Here is a 17,866-nt window from a genome sequence, read left to right on the forward strand (position 1 = left end):
TATCCTAACCTATATTAGAAAATATATCAGATAATAAAATGTTAATTTGAACTACAACATTAATAACATAATATCTATCCACTAATCTATGTTATACTCCGGATCAAACTATTGTATTTCAAAACCAAAACTAAAGAATGACAATTGAAATGGAAAATGAAACGGAAAATGAATCGGATAATAATACTCCGTAATAATTATTATACTAATAAAAGTGAGATGATATTATGATAGGGTGAATGGGAGGAGATGTAATAAGAGAAATTATACTCCATAATAAATGTAAGAGATTTTTTTTTTACAAAAAAAAACAATAAATGTAAGAGATTTGTGATATAACCAGTATTATATTGAGTAGAAAAATATATTTGTGTAATATATTTTCCATATATGGAATAAAAATTTTAAAAAATATCTTTAGAATAAGGTAATTAGTATCTCTTATATAGATTGTTAATAATCAATTCAAATAAAAACACATTTGTCCATCCCTATAATTAGATTACCCTCTCTTAAAATCCACCTAAGCAGCGGCTTACACTTTAAAACCTCACTCTTTTCAGCTGTCAATCATACTCTCGTGTGTATAATCTAATAATCGGCAAAATAAAGAATAAATAACATCAACAATAAATCGGTGGGAGGAAACGCTAAGAAAAGAGAAAAAAAGACAGCTAAGAAAACGGCAGGCGAATATGCACATATCAGCAAAAAAGTGGGTCCCAATCCCATTCTCTTAAGTCCCCACTTTCCACTCTGTTTTGCTCTTATATTTGACCTTCTTTCCTTTCTCTCTCCTCAATCTCTCTCTCTCTTTCTTTCTCTCTCCTCTTTATCAAATTTCATCACCATTTCTGATTCCCAATATTAGTCCTACTCTTTTTTTTCTCAGGCAAGAATTCTCCCCTCTTTTTTTTTTTTTTAAGAATTATGATTCCGTTTATTACTATTTGTTCTATTCTCTCTGTCTCTAAAAGTTCTCGGGTTTTTATTATCAAACAGGAATAACTTTTAGAGACGAAGGGAATACAAAAAATACTACTGTTGTTATATCATGATCATGTATTTTTTTTTTATAACCTGTCTGTTTACTGTGAAATCATGATCATTCATGTGCTTATTTATTTTAATCTGTCTGCTTAACACTTGTAATTTATCGATCAGTACAATATGAAATAGTTGTTAGTTTTTTTTTAGAATCCCTGAAATTTTGAAATTTTCGTCTATTAACATTGATTATCTTAAATTAGCTCTTAATTATCTAAAAACGCTAAAAAATTTGAAAATAGTTGAGTTTAATTTGGTGGAAAAAGAAAAAAAAAAGTTTATTGGAATGCTTTTTATAAAGATTGAAATATGAATTTATAATGTTTAAAGCAAATTATGTGTTTGATTATGATGGTAAAAAGAAGAGAAAAACAAATATTAGTGAATGAAAAAGAAAGATCACGCGTTTTAAAGATATTGATGATTAAGATTTATGAATTACTCGTATGTCGAGAGATTGGACCCTCTTACCAAACCAATCGTTTTCTTTTTCCTATTTTGTACGATTCTGTTCTTTTTATGTTTTTATGTAATTATGTATGTATCACTGTTCCGATATCTGTCTTAATTTAATTGTCGCGTTTGATAAGACTAGTAATGTGATAACTAAGTTCGAACCAATGCAAGTAATTAAGGTTCTTTTGGTGGTAAGGGGTTAGAATGTTAGATAGTTGGTACTTTAGTACTTCTGATGTTAGGTTAGAGTACCTTGTTTTGAAATCGATCGTTGTTGATGTCACGTAAGTTTTAGTCCACGAATAAAGTTGGGATTTTTATTATGGAGTATTATAATTTTTAAGCATTAGTCGATTTTGGAAACAACCTCTATTGTACACTCTAGTAGTCAAGTGTACCTAAACAAATTGACGAGGTTTATTGTACACATTCCTATTCTGCAGTGTGTGGAAGTCTAGCTTTGATGTGCTCTCTGCAAAATCTGATTTGCTCTACTCTCCTCTGCCCAAAAGCTCAAAAGAACAAGGCCTTAGACTAGCTTAGTATTTGATATCTCATCGTTTAAACGTTACTGGTATAGTGGTTTGGTAGCTAACATAAGAAGCTCTATGTTAAGTACTAGTGTTGCTAACATAAAGTGTGTTTCTTTTTTTGAGTTATTTTAAAGAGGGTTAAATTCTGCTCATGTTGCCTTGTGTTTAATTTTTATCCAACTTCTTAGTAGCTGGTGTAACTCAGACACTCAGTTGGGAGGTTGTTCTATCAATGTGTATGTTTTTCCCCTGTGCTTTATGATTTAGACCTTCGATTTTGGCTTTTTCTCTTACATGTACGAAGTATAAGTTAGAAAAAGAGTCATTGTCATGTATGGATTACTTTTGTTCCTAGAGTTTACTGATCGTCGGTGGTCACAACTAACAAGCAGTTTCGTTTTTTAGATTTGAACTGCCTTACCTTGTCTATCTACTGCTTTTGGTGGTCACTATTTTTGCGTTTTTCACATTGTAAAATACAAATAGATTTAGATTCTGCTTGTCTTCAATAATCTTGTTTTAACTTAACAGCAGGGGTGAAGTTGAGTATTAATTCGTAGGTAAAACAAATCTGTTAAATTTCGGCCTAAGATTTAGGAATTAACCATGGTAGGTAATGTAGATATATTAAATGAGAAACTATGATATTCAGATTTAGATCTAATACACTGAAGACAGATATAGATTCAGCATTACTCGCTGCTATTTTTTTAATACTGGTACTTTCAAATAAGACACTCTTGAGTTGCCCTTCTTACTTACCTGTCTCCTATGTCTTTTGTGCATTCACCAAACAAGAGTACGCAATACATAATAGTTTAAGCATAAAATTATTCTCATTATCAGACAAACTCTGTTAAGCTTTCTGATGGACAGCAAGAAAGCTTTAAAAAAATTGTAGGCCTACTTTAGAGATTTATTTATGTGCATTGTACTTATTTGATTGCCTAGATTAAAGTATAATGTCCGTATTATTGTTTCAAATCGATTGTGAATCTGCTAATTGGTTTGTTGTTGCAAAATGCACGTTGATCAGTTGATGCTTAAAACAGCCGTCTCATGTTGCACACATGTGATATGTTTGGATAATTAATCATTGCTTTGAATTTAAGATATGTGTCTGAATCAATGTTGCTCCCGAAGTGTTCACGAAATCACTGAATTCTAACACAATAAGGAAAATAATCTCTTTTTAGAAATGTTATCATAAAATGGATATTTATATTGCAATCCATTGATAGTTCATATCATATTATACGGAATAAGATTACATTAAAGTGATGCTAGTCCTAGAGAAACTTTTTTGAAGTGCTGGTAGCCTGGTACTATTGACCAAAACCTGTCTACAAGAAGGATATGTAGGAAGTATAACAATACTGTAAGCTTGCTGCAGAAATCAAATTTTCTTCATATGTGCACTATTAGATAATTTTTTTTTTCCGCATATAAAAGTGAGTGCACTATGAAATCCAGTTGGATATATGGTATTTAAATTATTAGAGCATGTAGCCTTAGATCTGTTGCGCCAGGGCTCTGTTCAACCAACCTGTCTTTGTGCATATTTTAGTACCATGATAAGAAAAAAGATACCTCATGAAAGCTACTTTCTTGATGTTCAAAATGTGAAAAAATGCAATTTACAACAACTTTTTTTTTTTTTTTTTTTTTTTTTTTTTGTTGTTAGAATTTTGTAGCCTCTTCTTTACATGTAGTGCAAGTGCAACAGTGCAAGTGCTTGGGTTGACCTGTATGCAATAAGGTAGAAGTAGTCGATTTGTGGTTTTAAGCTTGTACATTTGTCTACCTCAGGTTAGAGGTCTAGTATTGTGATTATCAATGGAAGAAGAAACTCAAACGAATGTAGAGGTGCCAGTGGTGGAAGTCAAGGAGAAGCTTGCTAGTGTTACGGAGCCAATTCAGGTAGATTCGTGTTAAATACAGCTTAAGTATCTGCAATACCATTATTTATTTATTATTATTATTTTTTTTATTTTGTATATCTAACACTTGAATTTTTGATTTGCCACAGGAAAATGGGAACAAAGAAGAAAAAGAAAGCTCTTTGGATGATGGAGAGTTCATTAAGGTCGAGAGAGAACCTGTGGAAGTGAAAGATAGTTCTCGGGATGTTGAAGTAAATGTGGAAGAAAGCAAATCATCTGTTAGTGAATCTAGCAGAGAAGTCCTTGAAGCACAGGAGAAGATAACCGAGCTTGAGACTGAATTAGAAAGGGTGGCTGCTGCATTAAAGGATTCTGAGTCACAGAATACAAATTTAAAAAATGAGGCCTTATCGACTGAAGAAAAGCTGCAAGAAAGTGGGAAGAAGTATGAAACTCTTGAACTGTATCACAAGAAATTGCAAGAGGAGATGGTAGAGGCCGAAAATAACTTCAATGAAAAGCTGAAGTCTTTGCAAGATGCTTTGGAAGATCATGAAACTAAGCACAAAGAGTTTTCTGGCATTAAAGAATCATTTGAAAGTCTTAGTCTTGAGTCCGAGAACTCAAAGAAGATAATCGAGGAGTTGGAGCAAGAATTACAATCTCGTGCAGCAGAATTGGAAGATGCAGTAAAATCTTCTCACTCCAAAATTGAGGATGCTGAGAAAAAGATGGGTGACCTTGAATCACTGCTGGAAGAAAAGAAGCAGAAAATTGAAGAGCTTGAAGTGAATATAAGTTCATTGGAGTCAAAATGTGGGGATGCTGAAGCTGAATCAAAAAAATATTCGGGCATGGTATCTGAACTCAGTGGAGAAATTGAGAAGTTCCGATCTTTAATGTTGAACCTTGAAAGTGCACTTCAAACAGCAAGTGAAAAGGAAGCAGGGCTGATGGAATCTTTGAATGTAATGAAAGAGCAGAAACAAAGTTCAGAAGAAGCATTAGAAAATTCCACTAAAAAGCTTCAGGAAGCTGAAAATTTGCTTGAATCATTGCGTGGTGAATTGTCTCTTACACAGGAGAAACTAGAAAGCATTGAAAATGATCTTAAGGGTTCTGGACTAAGGGAGGGTGAAATTATGGAAAAGCTGAAAGCTGCTGAGAATCAATTGGAGGAGCAAGGGAGAGCGATAGAGGAAGCAACTGCGAGTAAAATGCATTTTGAATCTTTACACAAGTCTTCTACTAGGGACTTTGAGGTAAAAATGCAAGAGACAATGGCAAATATCAGCGAAAAGGAGTCTGAGGCTAACTCATTGTCTGAGAAACTTAAAATTCTTGAAGACAAGGTACAAAGTTATGAAGAACAGGTTGGTGAAGCAGCTCTGAAGGCTGCATCTCTAACAGAAGAATTGCATCAGAGTGCTGCTAAGGTAGTTTCCTTAGAAGGCTCTAATGAAGAGCTTAAAAAGATGATTGAGGAAGCTGAGGGTAAAGTGGCACAATCTCTTTCAGAGAAGGAACTTTTGGTGGAAACAAACTCGCAGCTGAAGAACAAGGTTGATGAGCTTCAGGAATTGCTTAATTCGGCTGATGCAGAAAAAGAAGCCACTTCTCTTCAACTTGCCTCTCACATGAATACCATCACTGAGTTAACTGAGCAACACTCAAGATCTTTTGAGCAGCACTCTGCTGCTGAAGCTCGTCATTCACAGGCTGAGGAACAGTTGAAGGAAACAAGTGGTAAACTAGCTGAGAAGGAAAAGGAAGTCGAGGAGTTGGGTGCAAGGTTGAGTGCCCTTGAAAGCCAAGTGAAAGCATACGAGGAGGAGGCTCGTGAAGCATCTGGGATAGCCGAGTCTAGAAAGGCAGAAATTGAACAGTTAAAGGAGACTGTTGCTACATTAGCTGTTAAAGAGGCCGAAATCAAAGAACTCAGTGAAAAACTTGTAGCTCTTGAAGGCCAAGTTAAAAAGTACGAAGAGGAGGCTCATGAAGCAGAGGGAATTGCTGAATCAAGCAAAGTTGAAATTAGAGAGATGGCTGAAAAATTAACTCAGAAAGAGCTTGAAGTTACAGAATTGAAGGAGAAACTTGCTTCCATTGAAGGCCAAGTAAAGGTTTATGAAGAAGAGGCTGGTCAAGTATCTGGGATCGCTGATTCTAGAAAAGTTCAAATTGAAGACCTGGTTGAAAAATTAAGTCAGAAGGAGATTGAAATGAAGGAGTTGAATGAAAAGCTTACTTCACTTGAAGAGCAGCTGACAGTACATAAAGAAGCAGCTCTTGAAGCTTCTGGGATCGCTGAATCAAGAAAATCTAAAATTGAACAGTTGCAAGGATCAGTTGAGGCATTGGCTCAAAAAGAGTTAGAGATCAAGGATTTGAACGAAAAGATAAGCTCTCTTGAAGACCAGCTGAAGAAACACCAGGAAGAGGCTTTAGAGGTTTCAGGGATTGTTGAGTCTAGGAAAGTTGAACTTGAAGGCTTGACTGAAAAATTAGGACAAAAGGAAATGGAAGTGAAGGAATTGAATGAAAAGGTTATTTCTCTTGAAGGGCAAGTAATAGTACACCAGGATTCAGCTCGTGAAGCCTCTGGTATCGCTGAATCAAGAAAAACTGAGATTGAACAGCTGCAGGTTGCAGTTGAGACGTTAGCTCAAAGGGAGTTGGAGATCAAGGAGTTAAATGAAAAGTTAAGTTCTCTCGAAGAGGAGTTGAAGAAGTACCAGGAAGAGGCCCTTGAGGTTTCAGGGATTGCTGAATCTCGAAAACTGGAAGTTGAAGCTATGCTTTTGAAATTACAGGAGCAGGAAAAATTGGCTGATGAACAGCAGGTTCAGTTGGGGCAAATTGAGACGCGTAATGAGGCCTTGGCTGAGGCCAATATGAAACTCACTCAGGATCTGGCTTTGGCTGAGACTGAACAAAGTGATCTCCAAGCTAAATTATCACATGGTCGTGATGAGAAGGAAGATATTGCTGCAAAATGTTTCTTATCAGAGAAGGCGAATGAGGAGTTACGCCAGGAGCTAACTTCTGAAAAGGAACGGCTTCAGTCTGAGGTTTGTACCTTAAAAAACTTCATGTTATGTTTTATTTTCTAGTTCTTTTATTCAACATTATGTAATAATAAATTACCTCCTACAGATATCTGCAATTTTAAAGGAGAGCAGCCAGCTTCATGAAACCATTAAAGAACATCAAGCTATTGTGGTCCAACTAGAAGAGCAGCTTAAAGAAAATAGAGGAAAAGAAGATGCTTCAAAGGCCGAGATTGATAATCTTAAGGTTGAAATAACTGAGAAATCTGCCCTGCAAGCAAGGTTGAAGGAACTTGAAGAGCAATATCAGGCAACCGAGGCTCAATTGAAAGAAGAGGTTCGTGTTAAATGAATTTTGAACCTGAATTAAATCTATTTGCTTATTTTAGAAAATACAAATAATTTCGTATTTTTTGTAGGTTAAAAGTCTCCAAACATCTGCTACCACAAGAGAGGTTGATTTGACTTCTCAGTTGGAAGATCATGTGCAAAAACTCCAAGATCGAGATATATTGAATGAAAAGGTTTTGAAACTAAACGAAGAGCTGCAGCTTGCAGAGGCCAATTTAACTAAGCTGGTTAGTTATCAATCTGCTTCATTTCCTCTTATTATTTTGCTGTTATGACAACCATTTCAGACTTAAATGTCATAAATTTGGCTTATATATGTTTATTTGCTTTGCTGGTCAAACAGAAAGAGGAGAGTTCAGCAAAGGTCTCTGAATTGGAAGCTGCCAAGAGTCGTACGTCTGAAGAGCTTGATGCCAAAAACAAAGAAATCATGCTTCTTGGAAAGAAAATTGAGGAAGTTGAGCAAAAACTCCAGAAGGTTGTAGAAGCATCTAAACCAAAGGTCAGTCTTTTTTCCCCTACTATTTGAAGCTGTAAATACAACCCCCCACCCCTCTCTCTAAAAGAATCTTATGGAAAGGGTTGAAATTTTGCTTGCATTCATTATTAAGATAATTTTACCAACTTGATTGATGTTGTAATAGTAAACTTTGTTCGGTGATAATCATAATTAGAAATGCTGATTACTATCAACGTATCAAGGTAATGAGGGGACGACCCTGGTAAAAAGAGCCTGATGGTCATATCAGGTCACCTGGATCATACCCTTCTGGGGTGTCTACGTCGTACCTTTGTACCCTTCCTACTTCTCACACACATTGGCCTCGTCATCTTACCTTTTACCCAAAAGAAGCTACTGCAAGTATTTTTTTTTGTCTTTGCAATAATAAATCAAAGCTAACATTAGTCAGTTAACTTTATTTTGCCTTGACTGTAATGTATGAAGATTGCAGTAAATGAGTACAAAGTAGCATATGTTGAGTGATCTGCCTTTATTATTTACAGGTTGACGAAAGCATTGCTGATACCAAAGGAGAGGGTGAAACAGAAGTGAGGTCTAGAGATATCGGATCAATGATTTCTAGCCCAACAAAGCGTAAGAGCAAGAAATCAGAAAAATTGTCTGCACAAACCTCACCATCATCCTCAGTGGTTCAGACTCCAACAGCCGAAGCTTCTTCCAGCATGAACATCAAGTTTATCCTGGGAGTTGCATTGGTGTCCATAGTTCTTGGTGTGATCCTAGGGAAAAGATATTAACTTTAGCCTTATTATTATCTGATTGAATTCTTGCTTTATTTATTCAAGCTTGATAAATTTATATTATTTTGCAGTAAGTTGTTTATATAACTCAAGTCTTCAAATTGGTGGCTGTTAAGTTTTAGTTTAATGTCCACCAAGAAGCAGTTTTTGGTTATGTAATTATTACTTGGTTATTTAATGGTGGTGATTTTATTTTTATATTATAATTTTGGGTTGTAAAGTTGTGAATTTTGGGAGTTGGAAGTGATTTATCACAAATTTTCATTATTGCTTACAGATGTTTACCTTTTAAAATTTGTTTTTGTTGTCCGCATGATTCAATAATCAAATAATAGCATTGTATAATGAAGCCACTGAAGGTCTGAAGTGACACTAGATTCAGAAAGGCAATAATCTCCTCAACACTCAGCTCTTACAAGACTACTGACTAGATGTGATGTAGCAGGATATGTTTGTCATCCAAAATCTTATTGCATTATTTTTTATTTTTCGGAAATCCATCTAAAATACTTCTTTAAAGACTTTGGCATGAAAAAAGAAAATATCGACATGAGTTAAGTTCAGTTCATAATAAGCTCATAAGATTTCAAGTAGAGGAAACACACCCTTAAGAAAAGCTTTTGGTTTCTTAATTACTTTAGGATGCCCACCCGGTTCACCGGAGCTTAGCTCCGACTACATCCGGATCCGACTCGAGTAGCACACCTAAAAATAGGCTAAGCTCCGGTGAACCGGATGGGCATCCTAAAATAGGCTAAACTCTGGTGAATTTTTCGTCTGTGGGCCCTATCTAACGCTTATTTTGACCCTTTTCACTGATTTTTTTCCCCGGTTTTTCTATTTAAAAACGCTCTCTATACTTTAATTTACATTTCCTTCACCAAATTCTACCAAATTTCAAAGTGAATAATGTGAATTGAAGTAAGGAGAGCGTTTTTAAAGAGAAAAATCGGGGAAAAAATCAGTCAAAATGTTCAAAATAAGCGTTAGGTGGGGCCCACAGACGGAAAATTTATCGGATTTTAAAAATTTTAAAAAAGGGTGGTAATATGAGCATTTAATTATTTTAAGGGGTAATAATTTAAAATAAAAAATTAAATTGGTGGTTAGTTTGAAAATGGTTACATTTTTGGGTGGTAATTTAAAAATTTTCCAAAAATAAATCACAATTACTTAATTAGAAGTTAATCAAAAATTAAATTTCTAAAATTAATTATTTTTATTGTTTTAAAAAACATATTATTTAGACCAATTACTCGAAGACATATGTCAAGGGCAACCGGTTTAACAAGTTACAAGTTTTTATCTTGTTTAAAATTAAGACCCTCCAAAGGTTGTAATATTCAGATACAATCCAAAAGTTGTATTATTTAAAAAGAACGGGTCAAAGGTTGTATTATTTTTGACAAATTTTCCTAAATTTTATTTTAATTAGTTTGAAATTTGAATAAAGAAGTTTTTAGCTTTCAAAATTATTTGTTTTTGTTGTCCACACGATTTGCAAATTTATCATTTATAATTCAAATAATAAAACCATATAACGGAGCCACACAAGTAACAATAGATTCAGTAAGACAATAATCTCAACACTCGGCACTTAGGCCCTGTTTGATTCACCTTAATTTTGCTGAACTTAAATTATTTTTACTAAACTGAACTTATTTTTACTGAACTAAACTTAATTTTACTGAACTTAAATTATTTTTACTGAACTTAAATTATTTTTACTGAACTGAAATTATTTTTACTGATTTTCTATTATATTTCTTCTTTAAGAAAACTGAATTTTATTGAACTGAACTTATTTATACTGAACTGAAATTATTTTTACTGAACTGAAATTAATTTTACTGAACTGAACTTATTTTTACTGAACTGAAATTATTTTTACTTAATATTATTTTTTTTTAAGGTGAAGAGAACAGGGCCTTACATGACTACGGACTAGATGTGATGTAGCAGGATTTGCTTGTCATCCAAAATCTTATTGCATTATTTTTTCTTTTTCGGAAATTTATTTAATATACGACTTGGTTTTCTTTAGCATGGAAAAAGAAAATATCGGCATGAATTAAGTTCAGTTCATATAACCTCATATGATTTCTATTAGAGGAAACACAATACATATCCTTATGAAAAGCTTTTGTTTTCTTAAATGAATTTGCATGAAATATGAAATTTTGGAAGATAAATGATACTCCAATAAAGTATTTAAAGAGTATTCATTTGAGAAATATGATAAAGTACCCCTCCTTAACTTAAGCTAAGGAATGTTGCTACTACGCTATCATCCAACAAGCATCCAAATAGATGCATAGCAAAAGAAGCCAAGTAAGGCAAAAATGGTCCATATTAAAAGCATATACTTTGGTGGTGGTAGATGGAGAAGTTCCACCATTTTGAAAGCCACATCCGATCATACAAATGTACGATTTTCAAATAACAAGTAAATTATAGGTCGATTATCACATTAGCTGGATCAAATTCGGGTCATGTACTAATGATGATGCCTTTTATAAACAAACTTTGTTATTCCACATTTGGATTTAACATCAACATGCATATGTACAACAATTTTGACACAGCGAAAATAAGTTTATTGGGTCGATTTCAAGTTAGATCAAGATTCACCAGTTCTAATCTAGATAAAAATGGCTAAGAGTAAAAACATGAAATACCCTTGAAACAAAAATCACTATATGTTGTAGAATGTAGATAGATTTGTAGTCTTCAATCTTCATTATTAAATGACAGTACAAGTACACCCCCACATTCCCAGTTTCCCACTATGCATGTACACATTCAAACAATACAAATTATACAATTCAATCGTACAGATAATCATATCCAAATAAAAAGCATGTTTCATTTGGGTTTTCCTAGATTACAACTATTGTAAAGAAGGAGAAAGAATCTCAAATAAGAACATCACAATAATGGCAGACAGCTAAATCAGAAATTGTTCACAAAATGTGTAATTTACACTATTTGGAAGAATCAATAATGTGGCCTTATTACAAACAAACAATGATTACTAGAATTAGTCTAAGTGTGTGACCATACCAATTCTTCTAGAGTCATATACATATAGAACTATAGAAGTAGCCAAATTGGCCCCCCTATGTTTTGAGCTGAGAAAAAAGAAAACAGTTAAACTCGAGTTTGTGGTGAATGTGGACCAATGAGCTAACAAGGTCTAGTTAGCCCCGATATATAACTATTGAGAGTGAATGTATGATACATAAGTTACCAACAAAGAAAAAAACGTGAGTTTGTAAAATCACTATTTTACCGTTGAATATTAATCTCCAAGATGCTTCTCATATGAAGAAAATACAATTAAATTCAAACCAAGCTTGAAAAGTGTTACAACTTTTGATCACAAACTTTTTTAATAGGAGTACAAAAAAAGAATCCAATTTCTCAAAAAGTAACATGTACGTTTCCTTTACTTCACCCTTCAATTATTGTCGAAACATTTACACAAACTTTTGATCATTATTAACTTTATGTCTTTATGTACTTCTTCTCTATCACCCAATATTCATCCGATCCAATAATGCATCATTCCAATCAAACTTTGTAATATGAAAATATAACCATACTCTAATTCCTCATGATATTACTATTATTAGTAACACAACTATAATTAGAAGGCTGCCAAGCTGATGCAGTAAGCAAAGGCATACCCTTCCACCCTAACCTTAAACACCCATTTTCCTCCATCAATGTGTACCCCTTCCACGGAAACATCTCTAACAACAAACTCGCTTGTGCAGCCGGGCTACCAGACAACGACACTGGCTCAAACCCGAAACGACTAAGCTCGTCCCCCCACCGGCTTACACTCACCCCACCTACATCATCACACGCTAGAATGTTCCTTATCTCGCTCCCAAATAGTTGTTGCTCCACTTGATGACGTAATACATTGTCTCTACTCAATCCCTCACCTAAGGCATCAAACATAGCCGAATAATAATGCAACGTTTCTATAAACCTCTCCAAAAACGACCCCGTTTCGAAAATTTCAATGTTTTGAGTGACCATTGTAACCAACTTAGGCTTTACTATACTCAATACCCTCAACATTCCAAAATTAGACCCAATCATATCATACAAATTATGATGCATACAATGCACCACCGTAGCCTCGTTCGCTCTCAAATCAATTCGGGTCAACTCTAGCTCAGACATGTCCCCGAACTTACCCTCAATTGGGTTAAACTTAAAGGGCAACCCGAGCGAGGCGGCGAACTCAGCGAGGCGAGAGCCAGTCTGATTGAGCAACTCCGAAGAAGGACCAAACCCGGTGAGTCTTACGGAGCTAACCTTCTTAGAACGAGAGGCTAGGATGTGGAACAATCCAGGCCATTGAAGACCCTGCATAACATCAAGATCAATAATGTGTACTCGATCGTATCCATGAACGGACTCAAAGATGGCTTGATTAGCGGTAAAATGGGAGAATTTCACAAAGGGTGCGAGAGAGTTAAACGTTTGTAAAGCGGAATGAAAGGATTTAAGTTGGGAAGACAAAGTGATGGATTTGATAAGGGGGTGAGGTGTAGCAGAGAGAAAATGGAGGAGGAGACGAGAGTGGAGGGAATGAGCGAAGAATGCCGCGATACGGTCGGCGGGAGAGGCGGCGAAAGGGGAGGAGAGGTGGAAGATTTCGGGGAGGAGATCGGTGGCGGAGGCGGTGTTGTTGGCGGAGATGAGATGGGCGCATTTGAGGAGGAGGGAGAGGAGGTGGAGGGAGGGGGAGGAGGAGTTTGGTGGGGTGAGTGTGAGCATGATGATGATGAGGGGGATTTTATTTGAGTGAGGAGTAATGGCATGATTGGTAAAGAGTTGAGAAAGAGAATGGTGTTTATTAGGAATAATAAGGAGGTGGCTTTTTGGAATTTGGAGAGGAGAATTGACGGAGAGACAAGATTACTTTGTTTTCATTTGGACTTTGAGTGATGTTTTTCTACAACAAGAATATTCACACTGGTTTAGAGCAAGTTTAGTCCCAAATCTTAAGACTTGGATGTGATATCATTTTTTGTGGTTCCCATTGAAAATGATGTCATTAAATTCTTGTTAAGACTCACTAAGACTTGCACAAATTTATCACTTTAGCCCTAAAACTTAAATATTTGACATATTATATGTAGAAAAGTGTTAAAAAAAAGTGAAGTGGGTGAAGTGGGTCCCAATCTCAAGTCTTAAGAGCAAAGTCAATGGTTGTCCATTTAAGGTGGGCATCAAGAAAGAGAAAGAAAAAAAATATTTAAAAATTCAAAAGATGATACTTTAGGAGAGAGAAATCTAATGACCAGGTCATGGCCATGACCATTGGCAAAGGGTGGGCAAACAATATGTGTGTGCCACTTGTCATGGTATGAGTGGAGTATATTTTTTTATTATTATTTTCTTAGTTAGTGATGAATATTATGATCATAAAAAATTAGAGGGCAACCAATGGGTATATGTGGGCATAATTGGGCATGGTAATTGGGCATAGATGAGATGGAAGAGAGAGATATTAATAAAAAAAAGTTGATGACCACTATTGATTTGGGCAACCATTGGCTTTGCTCTAAGTTGAGTCTTGAAATTTCAAGACTCAACTTGAGACTTGCTTGAGATTTTTGAAGAAAAATGAGAAAAATCTTAAGTATAAATCTTAAGACTCAAAATGATGATGTCACCCCAAGTCTTAAGACTTGGGGCTAAACTTGCTCTTAGTACCCCCTCCGATTTTAAATACTTGTTCCATTTCTCTTGGACACGAATGTCGATGTTAATTTTTATTAATAATATTTTTAATTATCAATAAGTATAAATTCTAACAATTGAAAGTTAATTTATTTATTGAGACAATTCCAATATTTTTTCTTATGTGTAAATCATAAACATTAGTCAAAGTAGGATGAATGAATAGGGTAAAAAATAGAAATGGAGCAAGTATTTAAGAACGGAGGGAGTATCAACTTTTATTACTCCCTCTATTTTATTTTTTATTTTTTTTAATTTGGAAATTTTAGTTATTTGAATTACTTGTATGTATTTTGCAAATTCTAGCTACTACGTATTTTTTTTTAAAAAAAATTGCAAATTGCATCCCAAAAGTGCTACATGCTAGTCTGCTACTTCTTCCGTTTTTAAATACTTGCTCTATTTCTCCATGCGCGGTGTTTTAGGAGAAATTGGAAAAAGTAATAAAATATGAAGGTAGTAGGATTGGTGGAAGAATAAAAAATTGTAAAAAAACCAAAAGTAGAGGAGAAAATTGAAAGAGAGAGCATATGGAATTATTATTGTTGGGTTCACTTATTGGGAGAAATTAATTAAATATTGTATTTAAAAACGGCCGAAAAAAAAAAAAAAAAAAAAAAAAAGTGGAGCCAAAATTTAAATATGGCCGGAAAAAAAAGTGGAGCAAGTATTTAAAAAGGCCAATTCTTTATCCTTTCTTAGATACACATATAATCACTAAATGTTCAAATTTAACTCTACAAATCCCACAGTCAAAACTTTGTTAATTTTCATTTTTCAACTTCTTTATTTAAGTAAGCCGGAGAACAAGACACCCATTTATATATTCTAGCCGATATTACTGATATATGTTTATACCAAATTATCTTATTAACAAGATACTTCAATCTTAACTAATGGGATGAAATTGTAATTCATTTTTGTAAATGACATTGTGTTTTTTTTAAAAAAAAAAAAAACAAATTTTTAATGACAAAATGCCTTACTATTATATTTTTTGTTTTTAGTTTTTGAATAAAATTAAAATAGAAAAAAAAAACCAAAGTAATTGTGTAAAAAAAAAAAAAACCAAACTAAGAAACTTTTTTCATTCATCAAAAAAGAAAACCCTTTTTCTATCGTCCAAAATTTTGATCTTTCTCCTTCCACCACCTAAGTTCTTCCACTAGCTCACTACCTTAGTTCTTCCACTGTTTCAGTCTCATTTCAGTCTTCAAAACTAATCGATTCTTCTTTTACTGCTAAGAATTTGCATTGCTCTCTCAAAGCTTCTCGAATCTGCATGTGCTGCTAACAATTTGCTCGTGAGATTTTCAATATTCTACGGTATGGCACCTAAACCTAGATTAGTTGATCTTTGTCAGAAAAATCTTGAAACACCTTATAAATCTGAACATAATATAGAATTTGACACTGATTCAATTTTTAATAATATAGTATTTCAATTATTCTTAAAATTAAAGTTGATTTTTGCAAGAGATATATGGATGTTGTTTATTTTTTGAGATTGCGGCTAACGGATGATGGAAACGTTGTCTATATAGAAAATATTCTAAATTTAGGTGTGGAGAACCTCATGACTACTCTAATGGATATTTTATGATTGTAAATGTTTTTCCTAAAAAAAAAACTGAGCTTAATCTTTTGATATTTAAGCCCAATTTGTATAAACTTGTTGTATGTGTAGAAAATTATTGGTAGTATACTGACGATTTTCAAATTCCTATCAAATTGAACTTTTCGAAATGGAATTTAATTGACTATAATAGTAGGTACAACAAAGTTCCTGAACAGTTCAATTTTAACATTCTAAATAGTTGTATATGAGATTAGGTAAATAATAAAGAAGTCTATGAAAATAAATAAAAAATTGTTTTAAAAAAAAAAAAACTATGCGTTTTCTTCAGTGAACTACAAGATGTGATGAAATTGTTTATAAAATAGTTCCAGTAATGAAAAATTAACCAAATATGATCATGCACAATAATTATAAAAAATGGGTTATTACAAAGTTGCACGTAACATTTAAAGAAGCTAGTATTAGTTATTATACGATATGCAATATGATATACAATATATACACATATTTTTATATAATTTGTTAATTATAAATTTATTTTAATATAATTTGTTTTATGCAACGTTTTATATTTTATTAACTAATTTATACTGCAATAAAAGATTTTTGTTTGGCTTTTTTCTTTTTAATCATCTAAATTTATCTCAAAAGACTTTAACAAGTTTGGCGAATATATCTTCAATTTTAACATTGTTTCCCTCTTTAATAATCTACTATTAAAATGGAATTAGATGAATTCTTGATAATAGGAACAAATTGGCATAATATTTCATCAAAACGAGTCGGTTCATAGAAAAATACACATAATTTCTTAAACGAATATTCGGGTTTTTTTTTCATAGGTTATTGATCGTTTGTAAAATCCAAAATACAACTTTTCAACATCTCAAAACTGAATTATGTCGGAAAAATATGATACCCAAGCAAATCATTATTTACACAATTAAAATTAGTATACTTACAGAAATATTAAACAATATCACCATTTTTTTAGCAATGTTGCAAGTTAATATTAGTTTGGCTTATAAGTAATTTCCCCAATAAATACATCAACTATCACAAACAATTCACTATAATCACATGATTCCCCATATCTAAATTCGGATAATATTCTATCTAAACAAAACTTTCAACCATTATTTAAAACAACATACCTTAAGAAATTAATAAGAGCAATGTAATTCTTGAAAAAATCAACATCAATCTCAATCATAATTAATGTTCTATTATTATCCAAAGGTTATTCCAAAGTTGGACATAACGTTTAACGGAGGTAGTATTAGTTATTATATGATATGCAATATAATATACCATATTTTATATAATTTGTTAATTTAAAAATTTATTTTAATATAATTTGTTTCAGGTAACGTTTTATGTTTTATTAACTAATTTATATCACAATGAGAGATTTTTGTTTGGCTCTCTCTATTTTTTTTTTCATCATCTAATTTTGTTCAAAAGACTAATATACTTCTTGAAAAAATCGACTTTAAATATTTGTTCCATTTCTCTTGGATTTTTTGGCTAAACTTGCTCTTAGTACCCCCTCCGAATACTTCTTAGGAGATAACACATATACTTCTTGAAAAAATCGACATCAATTTCAAGATTGATAGAAATTCTACTGTTTTCACAAATTGAATTAGGATCAAAGTCCTTCAATTTTTTATCGTTTTTACTCGATTTTTCTAGAATTTTCGGACTAACCTTTGGATTAATTGGCTTAGGAGCCATTCAGATAAAATTGATGACCTCAGTGGACGAGCAGATTGCCTCTTCAATGGGAGAATCAACTGGCGAAAATAAGAACCCTAATATTTTGGGGAAACTTTTGTGAAATTAAAAGTGTCGATACTCGCAATATCCTTTTACTGTAGTATTAATTACCCGTATATGCGGTTTGGGGCGGGTTTACTATCCATTTTCGCAATGTTG

The 17,866-nt window shown here is 33.3% G+C and overlaps 2 protein-coding genes across 3 annotated transcripts; one reads left to right on the forward strand and one right to left on the reverse strand.

Annotated features, from left to right (window-relative positions):
* Nucleotides 1-763: 763 nt before the first annotated feature.
* Nucleotides 764-8,857, forward strand: LOC110705400 (myosin-2 heavy chain-like). Of its 2 annotated transcripts, none has more exons than XM_021883250.1 (7): nucleotides 764-892; nucleotides 3,846-3,956; nucleotides 4,066-6,990; nucleotides 7,076-7,306; nucleotides 7,389-7,547; nucleotides 7,664-7,822; nucleotides 8,326-8,857. In XM_021883250.1, the coding sequence occupies exons 2-7, from the start codon at nucleotides 3,873-3,875 to the stop codon at nucleotides 8,578-8,580; spliced, it is 3,813 nt and encodes a 1,270-aa protein (XP_021738942.1). In that variant the 5' UTR covers nucleotides 764-892; nucleotides 3,846-3,872; the 3' UTR covers nucleotides 8,581-8,857. The 2 variants fall into 2 exon arrangements, with proteins under 2 accessions (XP_021738942.1, XP_021738941.1); XM_021883249.1 differs by having other exon boundaries at nucleotides 798-886; nucleotides 3,841-3,956.
* Nucleotides 8,858-11,725: 2,868 nt separating this feature from the next.
* On the reverse strand, nucleotides 11,726-14,354 carry LOC110705401 (scarecrow-like protein 23). Its single transcript, XM_021883252.1, has one exon. The coding sequence runs from the start codon at nucleotides 13,378-13,380 to the stop codon at nucleotides 12,190-12,192; it is 1,191 nt and encodes a 396-aa protein (XP_021738944.1). The 5' UTR covers nucleotides 13,381-14,354; the 3' UTR covers nucleotides 11,726-12,189.
* Nucleotides 14,355-17,866: the final 3,512 nt, after the last annotated feature.

The sequence above is a fragment of the Chenopodium quinoa genome, unplaced genomic scaffold, assembly GCF_001683475.1.
Source record: "Chenopodium quinoa cultivar QQ74 unplaced genomic scaffold, ASM168347v1, whole genome shotgun sequence".
NCBI lineage: Eukaryota > Viridiplantae > Streptophyta > Magnoliopsida > Caryophyllales > Amaranthaceae > Chenopodium > Chenopodium quinoa.